The sequence below is a fragment of the Podarcis liolepis genome (genome assembly GCF_965112155.1).
Source record: "Podarcis liolepis genome assembly, chromosome: 6".
Classification (NCBI taxonomy): Eukaryota; Metazoa; Chordata; class Lepidosauria; order Squamata; family Lacertidae; genus Podarcis; species Podarcis liolepis.
Window position 1 is genome coordinate 95,844,416 of NC_139559.1, and position 15,262 is coordinate 95,859,677.

General features: G+C 47.0%; 3 protein-coding genes across 12 annotated transcripts in view; 2 read left to right on the forward strand and 1 right to left on the reverse strand.

The window, feature by feature from the left end:
* LOC310708570 (sterol O-acyltransferase 1-like) overlaps positions 1–10,722 on the forward strand; it is a 69,199-nt gene extending 58,477 nt beyond the window's left edge. For 2 of the 3 annotated variants that reach the window (XM_083507145.1, XM_083507146.1), the window contains exons 14-17: positions 48–146; positions 724–859; positions 7,524–7,669; positions 8,579–10,722. In XM_083507145.1, the coding sequence (XP_083363271.1) occupies positions 48–146; positions 724–859; positions 7,524–7,669; positions 8,579–8,635 (438 nt within the window). In that variant the 3' untranslated portion in view covers positions 8,636–10,722. The remainder of the gene's footprint in view (positions 1–47; positions 147–723; positions 860–7,523; positions 7,670–8,578) is intronic. The other variant, XR_014527088.1, reaches the window with a different exon arrangement.
* The window catches only part of LOC310708573 (sterol O-acyltransferase 1-like), a 175,369-nt gene that overhangs the window by 105,005 nt on the left and 55,102 nt on the right, over positions 1–15,262 (reverse strand). The gene's annotated exons all lie outside the window — the stretch shown is intronic.
* The window catches only part of AXDND1 (axonemal dynein light chain domain containing 1), a 38,053-nt gene continuing 36,055 nt past the window's right edge, over positions 13,265–15,262 (forward strand). For 3 of the 8 annotated variants that reach the window (XR_014527087.1, XM_083507078.1, XM_083507084.1), the window contains exons 1-3: positions 13,265–13,574; positions 13,747–13,817; positions 14,471–14,640. Coding sequence is in view for 7 of the 8 variants with exons in the window: in XM_083507078.1 (XP_083363204.1) it covers positions 14,532–14,640 (109 nt within the window). In the remaining variant the exon portion in view is untranslated. Of the gene's footprint in view, positions 13,640–13,680; positions 13,818–14,200; positions 14,334–14,470; positions 14,641–15,262 lie in introns of all 8 variants that reach the window. The other 5 variants (XM_083507081.1, XM_083507080.1, XM_083507083.1 and 2 more) reach the window with 5 other exon arrangements.

The following is a 15,262-nucleotide window of genomic DNA, read 5'->3' on the forward strand; positions in this document are numbered from 1 at the left end:
GTCTCTAAGGTCTCTGCTCTTTTTACTTCCCTGATCTTCTCTTGCAGGACTGGTGGAATTCTACATCTTATGCAAGGTATTTCCGAACCATGAATGTGCTGGTGCATGACTGGCTGTATTACTATGTATACAAAGATTTCCTTTGGGTAAGCAACCATCGTTTAACACATCCCCTTGCTTCAACTCTCATAGAAAGTCATTTTTTGAAGGAATGGCAGAGATCTTTACATTTCCCCCACAAAATGATTTTATTAAAGTTCTAATGTAAAGGTGAATTACACAACATGTAAAATACCTAGTCACTTTACCCATACAGAGATCTGACAGAAGGTGGAAAGAGAGAAGCTTGTACTTATGCAGTCTGATTTGTATCCAGTATTTGGGAAGTCACTTTTTTTTTTACCAGTCTACCACCACTTTCACCCCTCTATGCCATATCCCACACTGTTCCAGCTCTCACGTTAAGTGTTTGTGGGGCTCCATTGAGTAGGAGAGATCAGCAAAAATGAGCTGCCCTGCCTTGTGCAAATAAAAATCCTTTTGATAGAGCAAGGCCACCACTGGAGACAACCCTCCCTGTGCAATAAATGATAATGGGCAATTTAAGGGTGGTTATCACAAGCTGTTCACTGTTGTTTTTGAAAATTGGATATCGTCTGATACATTCACCTATCAGAGAGTCACCCTTCCCCTTTTTTGCCTGTGTCTCTCTCTCACCACCAGTTATTTGGGAAGAAATTCAAAGCAGTCGCTATGCTGTCAGTCTTCACTCTTTCCGCCGTTGTGCATGAATACATCGTGGCGATGAGCATTGGTTTCTTCTATCCAGTATTATTGTTCGTCTACATGTGTTTTGGACGTAAGTACCAAATATAACAAGGGGTGCGGGTGGCGCTGTGGTCTAAACCACAGAGCCTAGAGCTTGCTGATCAGAAGGTCGACAGTTCGAATCCCCGCGACGGGGTGAGCTCCCATTGCTCGGTCCCTGCTCCTGCCAACCTAGCTGTTCAAAAGCACATCAAACTGCAAGTAGATAAATAGGTAAGGTAAACGGCGTTTCCGTGCGCTGCTCTGGTTCGCCAGAAGCGGCTTAGTCAAGCTGGCCACATGACCCGGAAGCTGTACGCCGGCTCCCTCAGCCAATAAAGTGAGATGAGCGCCGCAACCCCAGAGACGTCCGTGACTGGACCTAACGGTCAGGGGTCCCTTTAGTTTACCTTACCAAATATACCTCCCGGCAGCAGCAGTTTCTGTAAATTCTGAGGATTAGCTTTTAGTTGCCATCTGTACTTAATGTTCTAAGATGCAAGGGGCTTGTGTTGCAGCCTGCCTTACCATTTGCTCCCTCTAAACCTAGAAGCCTCTCCTGACCCTAGTTAAATCTCCATTTTCTGAGACTGATCATGGCCAGAGTAGGAGGGAGGACTTCCTTGGCTTGGCTGAGGAAGAAGTTCTGATAATGCTCCAAACTGTAATATGCGGCTTTCTCAAAGACTTCTGAGATGATCCTTGGAGGTCTTCAGCTTGCAACCTGAAAAGAGGTGCCCTTTCCCCCTGCTTGGCACTGGCAGTATCAACCATCTGTCATGGTGGACAAGTATTTCTCCTATCATATAGCCAACTTTGTTTCATATGAGTAGGTGGCCCACTGATTTTTCTGTGTGATTTAAAGGGAAAGCCCTGTCTCTTTTCCACTGAAACTCCAAAAAACCGTTGAGAGCCATTTATTTCTATGGAATAGGCGTCAAGATGGCGATGAGGTAAGACGCATTTGCCGGAGTTCATTTCGAATCCTCTCTATAATCTGTGTTGTGGCTCCCAGCCTTTCAAGTTTTTGCTGAAGATTGTATCAGGGTGTTGGAGCCCACGCCAGGAGTTTACATTGTTGATAACTGTAAAGCCTGCATCGTAAATCAGCTTTAATGAGCAGATAATTGTATTCTCCGGCAGCCTTGGAAGCAGCCTTCGACTTACCGGTTTCCGCCAGCTCACATCCAGTTGTATTTTTATTTCTTCCACCTTTTATTACCTTTTAAGCACTGTTATTTTAAAAGACTCATAACGATGGGCCAAGGCAAACGCCTAAGGGATTGTGACGAGGCTCTGCCCTCCCCAAGAGCCAAACAATTAAAAACCGACCCCCTCGTGTCTGGCAATCGGACTGACCCCACTGAACACTGCTATAGGGTGAAAACTCAGAACCGTTTCTACCCTCTAATGTCTCCAGAAACAACGTCAACATCAGAGGAATTATTTTTACCCCAGATTAAAACTGTGGCTGGCAAGCTTGGAGGAAGAGGGCGTGTCCCACTGAGGGTGGTGCAGGACGCCGGAGCTGAGGACTGCGCAAGACAAGAACAACACGAACATCTCCATCTTGTGGTCAGAACCCTTAATTGCATATTTAAGAAGATTGATGTGCTATCCTCCCAGCTATGTAACCTCGAACAGAAAATTGATAACTTCTGGCCAAAGTTTAAACCAACTGTAGATACGGGGGAATTGAAGTGCCAGAGGTCCTTACCTTCAACCAAAAAAAGAAGTGTGATCCCTAAATATAAACCCAATCCTGCACTGAAACACCAAGCGTTGTTCCTGCAACCTAAGAAAATCTGCCTAAACATCGGGGCAGGGTCACCAAGGTGGCTTACTCTGAGTGGGGTTAAAAAGCATCTAAGCAATCTCCTAAACATTGAAATCTCACAATGTGATCTCATTGCAGTATTACCCTTGAACCAGCACCTCAGGCAACAGAAAGTGATGCTTGCGTTTTACTCTCCAAGGATCCCTTCAGCTATCATCAGGCAGAAACCACTCTTTGCTAGGTATGATATCATCCCAACAAGAGTTTTTATGGATAGCATGATCCACCCCCTCCTACTTGCCGGTCACGGCACGGAGCGGACTCTGTCGGAGAGGTCGGGAGTACCCCAGGACATCGAGCCTCCTCTCCCGGAGGATATCCATCCGCACCGAAACTGGACTTACCCTACGTCCCCACGAGCCCTAAAGAAACCCACTGGCACAAACAATTCTCTGACCCCGCCGGAGGAAAGAGAGCTTTTAGCCACCTTTGGCGACCTTCCACCGAGAGAACAACAAGAAATAATTGGAAGACTAGAAGTACTTAATCATCAGCTCTTACAGGTCCAGAAGAACGGAAGAGTCCTGCCCACTTCTCAGGATAACCCTGCCAGCTTTTCGGAGTCGTGTTTTAAGGAAGCAGGAAGTCTTCCATACCTTAGCCCAGCTCCTAAACCCATGCCTCCCCCACTTGTGGGCAAAACCCACCGACGTTTGGCAGACCCAGGTCTTGCCCCACAAGTTGGCCCCTCATCCCAACTCTTGATAAATTTTGACTCGCCCTCCAAGAGTCCCCCGCTGAGGAGTGTAACTCAGAGTCCCTTCCACCAAAACAATTCCTTACCATCTAATCCATCAATGCCGGAACTGGAGTCCTCTTATTCCCCTGAGCGGCATAGACCCGACATACAAACGGTACCAGTACGCCGAGCATCCCCTGTACCTTCGCCAGCATCAGGTCATGGGAGTGTCCCACCTACATCAAAAAATGGCCCGGATTTGATTGAAGACCCGGCCGGACATATAAACCAAATGGTTTCATCGGCGACCTTTAGACCTTGCGGTGGGGCAGTCTCAGCAAATCCTGTGGAGTTTCCCACTGAAGTGTCCGCCCTTGGGTTAGCCAGCGGGAGACCCGTTTTGTCGCCCCAGTCAGAATTCTTCACTACCAACTTCAAGACTAGGTACCTTCAGCAGGTGCCTGCCATGCAAAGTAAAATAACTGACTTTTTTGTGGGGTCTGCCTTGCCTCCAAAGGACTCACATCTCTCCCTGAAATGACAGCGAATTGGTCACAACAGGAACTCCCCCCTATCAGTCCTCAGCTGGAACATTGCGGGCTGGAGGGGAAAAAAACTTGACCCAGAATTCTTGGAGTATATTAACCTGTTTCATATCATCTTGTTCCAAGAATCATGGGAAGTAGAGAAAATTGCCCTAAATGGCTTTGAGCTTCTAGAACTCCCTGCCTGCCCCTCCCTGAAAGGAGGCCGCCCTAAAGGGGGCCTAATAATAGGCATCTCCCTCAACCTACACTCTAAACTTACTCTAGTACAGGCCTTGCCTCCTTACGCCCTTACCGGACTGATTGTGGGGGAAAAGATCTCACTTCTAGTTACAAATGTTTACTTGCCACCTGGGGGTTCTTCCTCCGAACTGGGCTCTAAATGGGGCTCGCTAGAAGACCATTTGCTCTCATGCTATGTTAAGTTTCCTAACACCCTGGCCATATTAGGTGGCGATTTTAATGCCCGCACAGCAGCAAATTGGGACTCGCTGACCAAAACCAAATGGTGGGTTACCCCAAACCTTAATAATTATGAGCTGGAACATATCATGAGGAGAACTTCTAAAGACCAACGAGCTAATGAGGCTGGAGTACTCCTCTATCAAATGGCCATCCGTTTAAATCTGGTCCCCCTAAATGGAACATGCCTCCCTGATATTCCAGGGGATTTCACTCACCTGAGCGTTAAATCAAACAGCGTCCTCGATTACCTGTTGGTCTCCAGTGATCTGCTTAAGTGTATTTCCACCTTTAAGATCGAGAATGTACAATCTAGTGATCATCTTCCCCTTGTAGCCAAGCTTTCCCTGAACTGGCAGTCGGAGGCCCATAGACATGCGACCCAGATGGTAACCAACAAATCCTCTCTCCAAGTAAGAGGAATCAAATGGTCGGAGACCCAGGCTCAAAAGTATCAGGAATTCTTTCAAAAAGAAATCCTCGGGCCTCATTCCAACATAGGCTCTGCCTCAGACGAGTATAGCATAGTGTTGAAACGCTTTCACCATCATACGACTGAACTTACGTCCTTCTTCAGGTTACCACCCAAAATATTAAATCGAAACGAGCATACTTACGGTGCCCCCTGGTATAATTCTCAGTGCAGACAAGCAAGACAGCGCCTTCGTGCTATATATGATGCATATAAGACCTCCGATGCATCTACTCTGCCAGCTAGTTATGCACAAGCCAAGCAAGTTTACAAACGCACGCAGAAAACTGCCAAACGCGAGTGGCAACACAATCGCTGGCAGGCCTTGATTACTGCTTCAAAATCACACAGATCCAGGGAATTCTGGTCGCTGATTAACAGAAGGGCGAGGAAATACCCAAGGGCAGTCATCCCTGCACCGACATGGGAATTGTTCCTGAAGAAATGTTTCTCACAGGCAGATGCTCCCTCCGACCATCTGATGCATCTGTTTTCCCACCTACCTATTTGGCCTCCCACCGATCCTGACGAGATAGCCAAGCTAATAGCCCAGCTGAAATCGGGCAAAGCCCCAGGGCCCGACCTGATCCCTGCTGAAGCCATCAAACTACACCCAAAATGGTGGGCTGGCATCTTGGCCAAAACCTTCGACGCAATCAACGCTTCTGGACTCATCCCCAAAATATGGAAGGAGGCCATTATAGTACCAATTCATAAAAAAGGTTCTCCAATGGAGCCGGAAAATTACCGTAACATCAGCCTCCTTTCGATCATAGGGAAAATCTATGCCAGCTTTTTGCTGACGAAACTATTGCGATGGGTAGATGAGACTAACCAGATTGGCCACGAACAAGCAGGGTTCAGAATTAAACACTCTACAACTGATCATGCGATAGTTCTTTACCATCTGGCACGGAAGTACTCCTCCCCTCCCCGGGGCTACCTGTGTGCTGCCTTCTTAGATCTTAAGGCAGCCTTTGACAGTGTTCCTAGAAATATTCTTTGGGAGAAACTTGCGAAACAGGGCATCGATAGAAGACTCTTATGGCTTATAAGTCAGCTCCACGAAGGTACCCTTGCCAGAGTGAGACTTACTCCTGCGGGCGACCTCACAAATTCGATACCAATAAACAAGGGAGTGCGCCAAGGATGTATATTGGCTCCCTGCCTATTCAATCTATTCATCAGCGACATGCGAGCATCCCTAGTCAACTCATCTCCAAGTACACATGCGCCTAGACTAGCGGATTACCGCTGTCCACTCCTTTTATACGCGGATGACGCGGTAATTCTATCTTATACACGTGTTGGACTAACCAGAGCTCTGAAGATCTTTGCCACGTATTGTCAACTCAACCAATTAACCATCAACCATGCTAAATCTAAGATTCTGATTTTCGCCAGAAGTCGGAGATTATACGAATGGAAGCTTGGTGGAGCAAAAATAGAGCAAGTCCTAAAATTTCAATACTTAGGAGTTATTTTTCAATACAATTTGGGGTGGAAAGCACAAATTCAACACCTACTTAACAAGGCCAAAACTCTGTCATATGCGCTCCTCCGATTTTTCTTTTCGGATGGAGCTTTGCATGTTCCCTCGGCCCTAAAGGTGTTCAAGGCAAAAGTGGTTCCCGTGCTAGCTTATGCTGCCCCGCTCTGGGCCGTGATGACAGATCTTGCTCCTCTTGAGACTCTGCAAAACCAATTCCTACGTCGGCTCCTAATGCTCCCCCTGTGCGTAAGCAACGCAGCCATGCGACTAGAATTGAAGATCGCATCCTTAGAAACTTGCCTGTGGAAGCAAGTCTTCAATTATTGGTTATCATTGTGGCATAGATTACCAGACCATTATCTTGTCCAATGCTTATGGCGAGATGAATTCTCCAGCCTTTGGACTAGTAGAATTCATGCCAAATTCTTGAGCTATGGAATCTCTCCCTTAGATTCCCTAAAACTAGATCAAATCACTGCTCAAAGACTGATCCGCCAAAGACTGGATGACATCGATTTACAGCGAAATTATTCGCTGGGGGGAGGTGTTTGTTCGCCCCAGAACATTGGTATCACTTTAACTTACTGCGTTCCATCATACCTCTCCTCCCTTTCGACTGTTGCCCATAGGCTGGCCTTCACCAAAGCGACGTTTAACGTTTTCCCCTCCAATGTCCTGAGACATAGATTCTCAAAGGGCCAAGCCTCCGCCATGTGTGTATGTGATAAGGAGACGCCGGAGTCGCTTCAGCACATTATGTTTACTTGCCCCTTGTTTAATGTGCCACGGGCAAATTTGTTGGGATCAATCATACAGAAGCTAGAGGGTACCCCACCAAAATTCCACCTTGCCCAAATCCTGCAGGATAAGGATATCCATACGACCCTGAGAGTGGCTAGGTTTCTGGTCGCTGTCCTTACCCAAAAGCGCTGCCAAGGTGCACTACAAGCTAATTAAGGCGCAGTATGTCATTCCATCTTCCAGTATTTTATTGTTATAGTGATGTTTTAGCGGCTGTTTTTTCCCACGTGCACAAGCTGTTATTTATGTCTTGTTTTTTATCTGTATGGGCCTATGGCCGTAATAAATATCTATATATATATCTATCTATGGAAAGAGGTACAACGTGTCATACTGATACGGACACTTTGCTAACTGGGGATCAAGGAAAGAATGCTGCTGGTGTCCTTAACAGGAATTTTGAGTGCATTTTAATTTTCTTCTGTCAGCGTTTTTCAACTTCATTCTCAGCGACCGTCGGAAAGGCTCCATTTGGACGGTGATCCTGTGGCTTACGCTTGGGTTTGGTATAACTATGATACTTTACCTCTACAGCCTGGAATGGAATGCCCATAAGCACTGCCCTTTGAAAAATGTGAGTATCCCACTTGTCATTGGAAATAAGAGGAACAGAGCTGAGCTGCTATTCTGGACTTCATTCAAGGCCTAAGATGTGAACGTAAAATTCGAAAACCAGATTTTTAGAAGGTTGCATTCTGCCCAGAATAGCTACCGTAGAGGTTTCTTTCTAACAAGAATAACAAGCAGCAGGGTCAGCAAAAAAATACCTTTGAAACTTCCTCCATGTCTTTTTATATGAATAATGTAAAGCTCTGAGCGAGTTTCTGCCCTTCTGGAGAGGTGAAAGCAAAAGATTCTCAGAGGATGGAAGGAGGCAGTAAAGAAGGGAGGGAGAGGAAGGTAATGGAAAAGAGTGAAAGGCCTTAGTGGAGCACAGTGGTTTCTTTATTCTACTTGCTGTGTTCTCTGATTCAACTGCCACCTTTGGATCTCCTGGGTTCAAACAGAGAGAATTCACGACATCTTTGCCGCATTTAATATGCGGTGCCCACTACCTTTCCTTATTTAATATGTAGTGCCACATGCATATGCATAACCCCCTGGGGCTGGTTCTTGGACTGTCGAGGCCTCATGGTAGCTGGAGCCAAGTAGGATTGTAGTTTCAGGATTACAGACAGCAGTTCTGCTTGACCTGGAAGACCTGCCATTCAGAGAGTTAAAGCGTCTGGGTGAAGCTGACCCAAAGAAAAGCCAATTTGGGGGTCTTACAGGGAAAGGCAAGCCTTTCCCCACTCCCACCCCACTTCTAATTGCCTAGATTGGCTACTGCAAGTTGGGTGGCCGCCCAGGCTTGAGAGACAGCAAAGTAAAACACTTCGGTTTCATCACTGGCATTTGTTCACATGGCTAACGGATAACTCTACAGAAGTGAAAGTGCCCAGCATTTCCTGCCTAACATTACTGTTCCTCTTGTGTTTTATAGCCCACTTTCCTTGACTATGTGAAACCGCGTTCCTGGACTTGCCATCTTAAGGTCTGACACCCTTTGGGATATCCCTCCGCGTCAAGGCCAGAAGATGCTTGTCTTTTAAACAATGACAACACGTTGGGCTAGCGTGTTAAAACGACTGCAGACTTTTTAAAGGGAAACTGTCTTTAGCTATGGCAAAAGTGGGTGCTGTCTGCTACTAAGGGCTACATCATTCCCATTTTAACCAGAACCAGTGTCTTCAGGGGTTCCTGCTCTCTAGCTAAGGACACAAGCGGACCTGATGCTGTTTATGCAATTAGTTCTTTTGAAAATAAATAGCATCTGTCGAGCCCCGATGTGGATTGGAATTGAGGCATAGGGCTGGGGAGCTTTAACAATAGGCTCCCAGTTTTGATCAGGGGGATCCCCACAGTGCTATGTGGATTAAATTTTTATAAGCAGCGAAATGCTGCCCTTTGCTACATGTCCAGTTTAAGTTTCTTGCATTCCTCACTGATGATTACTGCAGTGATTTGGAGGGCAAATGCAGTTTGTGTTGAAGAACCTAGAGAGTGTGTTGGCTTGCAATGATCATGCTGCTCCACTGAAAACACTGGTTTACTTTGTGAGACAGCCTTGGGTGGGTGGTGTGCTTAGAGCTACAGAAGGAGGGACTGTGTCATTGGGAAAAACAATACCCCTATATTGCTGACTGTTCACTGTGTAGTCTATAATCTGGAGCTTTTCTCTCAGCAGCCCTAAAGTGCATTTCTGACATGCTCTAAGAGTGCAAAGGAGTGGGTGCTATATACTAGCGTAGGCACATAGGGGAAATGCAAGTTTTTTTGTGTTCTTGAGCTGCTGTCTTTTGTATTGTCCTAAATTTGGTGCCCTAGTAAATTCTAGGTGCTGGAGGCTTTTCTCATGTCATCTAACTGCAGCAAAAATTAAAAAGAAACTTAATTCTGATTTATACTGCAGAAAACAGCTTACGTGATAAGTGTGCTAATTTTAATCAGTACTTTGATATGACCCAAGTGTATTGCCATTTAGCTAAGCCATGTGTTCCAGGTTTATTTGACTAAGGTGTGTGTGTCATTGATAATTTTTGTGGTTTTGGGGGGAAGTGCCACCTAGATTGAATATTATGAACAGTAGTTTCAAGATGCCAAACATCAAGTACAGTATTTAATCTAGTTCAAAACTTAAAAATGCACTGAAACAGTATCCACGTTTGGAGAAAGATGAGGAAATATGAGCATCTGAATTTGGATCAACACCCTTTGTAAGCTCTGAAGGAGTCTGATAAGTACCCTTCACAAACACACTGTTTTTAGAGGCTACTCACTTGCAGGTTCTAGATAGGGGTGTGAGGGAGATTTCTGTTCCTAGAACATTACAAACTATATGTGCAGATTGTAGTATTGCTAAATCAGCGTTAACATGGTCGACTCATCCATTCCAAAAAGCTTTTTGCTTTTGTTTTTAAATTGTCTATGATGGCACTGTAATTGTGATTATAAGATGGCCGGGATCCACCCAAAGAATTTTCATCGCATTGTGTCCTTTTCTGCTGCTTGTTTAAAGAGAACCCCCCCTCCCCCCAAACCTCCATCTTCAGAATATAATTTGAGAATTTTATCAAATAAATCCTGTTGTCTTTGGGAAATACGTGTACTTTTTTCTAAGGGGGACGTGTGGGAAGATTAGTATACTAATTGTAATCAACCTCATGCTTTGGGACTGAATCTGTGAATGTAAACTGAATGGGCACAACATGGTTGCGGATCTCTTGCGAATGATCTACACAACTGATTGTAAGGAGGCATCCTGTTAACCTGGGAGGTGCTGGATTGCAAGGCTGTAGTTTTCCTCTTTCTCAGAGTGAGCAATGGGAAAATTTTCTTGCACAGATGGTGGTGAGAAGAGGACAAACTGTACCTGACACCGGAATGGTCTTCCCAAGCCTCACTTGCATCTTTTGTAATATGGAGAACATTGTGGGTCAGGGAAGGTTGTTGATGGTGGGATATAGAATTCTTAGCCGGTTCCAAAATGTATCGAACTGTCTGTTGTGACCTATTCTGTTACTTGCAAGGGATTATGTGATCTACACTGTACTACAGAAATTGAATTATATTTTGCTATCCATGAAACTTGTCTGCCTGCATTCATTCCAGCCTTGATGTACTGCACCTAGACAACGAACTGGTTGAAAGTGTGGTACAGTGGTACCTCGGGTTACATACGCTTCAGGTTACAGATGCTTCAGGTTACAGACTCCGCTGACCCAGAAATAGTACCTTGGGTTAAGAACTTTTGCTTCAGGATGAGAACAGAAATTGCGTGGTGACGGCGCGGCAGCAGTGGGAGGCCCCATTAGCTAAAGTGGTGCCAGGTTAAGAACAGTATCAGCTTAAGAATGGATCTCTGAAACGAATTAAGTACATAACCAGAGGTACCACTGTATTCTCCATTCTATGTTTTTGTTTTATGGTGTATTTTGTATTCTCATTTTGTATTTTTCTGGTGTGAACCGCCCTGGGATTTTGGGATGAAGGGTCAGCTACAAATCTAAATCATCATCATCATGATCATCTATGCGCATCTGTGGTGTGCATTGATACGTGGAGTGTGTCTGTTCAGTGTGCTAGTCCAGCAGGGCTTCAGCCATTAACATTTAGTCTCCCCTTCAGTTTTCTCTTTCTCTGCTCCCCTCCCCAGACGCTCAGCATTCTATGCCCACCGGGGTGCTGCCTTGAATAAAATATGGGGGGGTGCAGGTAAGCCCCACCCTGCAAAACTGATCACATGATGTGGTGCACGCACACTATTTGAATGCCCATCAACTGGGGGGTGGGGGTGGCCACCTCAAATACTGGGGGTAGTGAAGGGACCTTTGCCCTTAGGCGTAGGCTCCCATGATGCCCACTGAACAGGCTGAGTTTGCCCTACTATTGTAGCCTTATTAATCCATGGGTCGGAATAATTGTTGCACCCGAGCAGAGACAAAAGGAGCCAAACGACACCAAGGGGTTAATCCAGAGAAAGAGCGTTTTATTCTGCCATCCGGGGGGACAGAAGGCACCTGTGTGATTCAGTTCACAAAAGACAGGCCGCACCGAAAACATTTTACAAGCAGGTTTTATCCTTTTTTCAAACCCCTTTTTTCCTCTCCCCCTTCACAGATTCTTACATAGAAATGTTGCTTTTCGTTCTCTGGCTCTGTTCCCGGAAGTATGTTGCAAGTCAATGTACCAGGACAAGGCTATCTTGGATCTGGGAAGCGAAAAGCTTTTCTGTTCTCAGCTCTGAGTTTGCTACAGCGTTTTTGTTACAGAGAGGACTGCTTAGCTCATGCTTTTTGTCTTAGAGGAAAATGCAGTTTTTAAAATGCGTACTCCGAGGCCTGGCTGGGGGGGGGGATTCACAAACAGTTTTTAGGGCTTTCTGGGGTAACCCTAACTGTACCCCTTCACTATGATTCCCCTTTTCCAGGCAGAAGTGATAGATGCTTTTATGTGTAACCCATCTTAAGGGGCCATCTGGATTCACAGCAGAACCTAGCATGAAGAGTAGGCCTTTATAAACCAGTCACCTATCCCTAAATGGGAGGTTGGGGGGTGGGCTATGGTGAAAAGGGTTAAAGATAACCCGCTGATAATTTTTGCAGGTTTCAAGGGTGAGATGAATAGCAGTGGAAAGATCAGGGCAAAACCCTGGCGTGTCCCCCAGTGTTGCTATCCCTACACTGCAGTTTGGGGGACAGGGTGGGGCAGAGCCCTGGAGGACCCAGCACTACCCTGCCTGTGTTTTATCCCTATTGTGCTTGGAGGGCAGGAGGGACCCACAAGCAACCCAGGTCATGCTCTCTGCCTTGTCAAATGCAGGGAAGGGGCAAGACCGGGCCTTTTTCCTGCTGGAACCCCCCAGAACTGAGTTATGGCACCTCTCCAAGGCATAGCTGTCAACTTTTCCCTTTTCTTGCGAGGAATCCTGTTCGGAATAAGGGAATTTCCCTTAAAAAACGGGAAACGTTGGCAGCTATGCTCCAAGGGGCACCATGGCCAATTCTAAGGGAACGAAGAAGGCGATCCTGGCCAGTTCTGGCACCTCTTTTTCCATAAAAATATCCCTGGGCAAGACTCACATAATTACAACTGACAGACATCAAGACTGGCATCTGTTCGATCTTAGTAAAAGCAACCCCAACTGCTCAGTAGGCAGGTCTCAGGGAAGATTTCCCACTGACTGCAGCAGTTATGGCATTAGCCCCTCATAAATTAGGGGACCGCAGGCGAGTGTGGGGTGGTGACATTGAGTAGGGTAAGGCGTGGGGCTGCAGCGGGAGCGATCTTCTCCAGCCCCTCGGATCCAGGAAGGGGCCACTCCGCCTTCCTTAAGTGGCCCCTCGGCTGTCAGCTGCATTCACAGCCACGGGCTCTACTGACCGGCAAGGGGACACACAGCACTTTCTAAATTGGGTTTTACTATTCGTGCCATAGCTGTCCACTTCCCCCTTTTTTCAAGGGAAACCCCCTTATTCCGAATAGGATTCCTCGCAAGAAAAGGGAAGAGTTGGCAGCTGTGCTTGGACTCAGGGAATATACAAGGGACCCCTCCCTCCCTCGGGGCGCGTGTCCTTGGCCTGGCAGGGGAGGCGGACACGTCACTGCCCTTCCTTCCTTCTCTCTTTGGGCGCAAGCGCGGCGGACCGGCCTTTCCTGGCGCGCATGCTCCGTTGCTTCTTAGGACAAGGGCCCTTCCCGGCTCCCCTCGCCGTTGTCAAGGCGTCTAACTCGGTGCCTTAAAACAAAACAAAACCACCTTTCCAAAATGGGGCGCGTGAGAGAGAAGCGGGCGGATAGCGGGGGTGAAAGCAGGGAGCGCCTGGCGCAAGTTCTGGGCGGAAGCGGCCTCTGCCCTGTCAGGCGCTGCGAGGGACGCCTGCCAGAGGCGCGCGCGGTTCCCATGGCAACAGACGCCGACGGGAAGCGCGCGGAGAGAGGTAAAGGGAGCCGCCGCTTCTCCTCCGCTTCTCCCCCCCCCCGAGGTGCTCCGGGCGGGGGGGGGGCGAGGCCGAGGTCCCGGCGGGGCTTCTAGTCCTCATGGAGGGGGCGAGGGAAGGGAGAAGGGGAGCTGCCCGGGAGGCCATTCACACGTGCGCGCTTCCCCCTCAGGACAGCGGGGTCGCCATGCAGCGGGCGGACTGAGCCTCCGGCAGCCCCGAGGCCACGAACCTTCTGCGGAGGTGAGAGCGGAGAAGGGGGATCAGGACCGGATCCAGAGCACCTCTGAAGGCAGCCTGTCTAGGTCGGGAGGGGGGGGCAGACTCCCCACTCTGCTCAGCCCTGGCCAGGGATGAGGGGAGAGGCAGCCCCAAAAACTCCTTCCCCATCCCTGGCAGAAGGAAAGGGGCTGTCTTGGGAAACGGGGCTCCGTGGGTCCTACTCGGGTGTATTCTAAAAGCAAAACACAGAGCACTAAAATAGAAACAAAACAGTCCCACCAAATGTCCTCACACTATTCCCTATTCTTTAGTGCTCCCTCCTCTTGCTGTTTCCCTAAATCTACTGACCATTTCAAAACAAATACATGTCTCTTATGACAGTATTCATGCCTCTGTCTACTCAGTTTTACAGGGAAAAGGTGGTCTGAAACGGAGTATATCTTGATGGCAAGTGACTCCCTACTGCAGGAGTCCCACTTCTTCCTTGTAAATGGGTTAACTGCCACAGATGGAGCAGCTTGCAGCTCAAGCAGAAATGTAGGAACACAGTGTGTGCCTCCTGCAATTTATATCCTTTCCCCCAGGCTATCTTACCTTCTTAAACAGAGTCTGAAATTGAATCACATCCATTGCGGTCATACAGTCTATCCATGTGGGTTATATATCCCTTCCAGATATATGCAGCAGCCAACAATCTGAGTCAGTGAGCAAGCCAGCCAAAATCAACATTTTGTCATGTCTGCAAACAAAGGACTCGCTCCTGTGCCGCCATCTACTTCAAAGCAAGAAAACAAAAAACTGAGAGATGCTTCTTCCTTAGTATCTGTCAGCAAGGATAGTAACGGTAAATCTTGCAGCAGGTTGTTCAGTAACGAATAGCTGCAGCCAGGGTTGAGTTTTGTTGACTGCCTCTGTCTGCAGTGTTTGGATTCTTGAAAGTACTGTGATATAGTTGTAGGAGTAGGACTGTTGATATTTGGTTCAGTTCAAGCACATTTTGGGCCTAACAAGATACACGGTTGTTGCCATCCGAGTGCATGGGGAGAACAGGTCCTTCAGGACTGTATTGGAGACAAGGAAGTAGGACATGTGGGGATCAGGTTAAGAAGAAGTGGTTGGACCTGAATCCCTTGTGTCTGCTGTTTGTTACTGCCTATAGCAGGAATATCAATTCTTCCACCTCTTCTGTAGGTATCTTTTTAATATGCCTCTTTACATATGGTTGCTTATCATTTAAAGAAGTGGCTTTCCAATAATTAAGATAACTGGAGGAGAAAATGTCAAAGAACAGAAATTAAAAGCATATCACAATGTATCTCTCATGTGAGTCTTTGAGTGCTCCAAGCACCTTTTAAAAATTCTGAGTATCGTGTACCTGTAAAGCAAAGCTTTCCAAACTTTTCATGTTGGTGACACATTCTTTAGATGTGCACCATTTCATGACACAGTAATTCAGAGCAAACCAG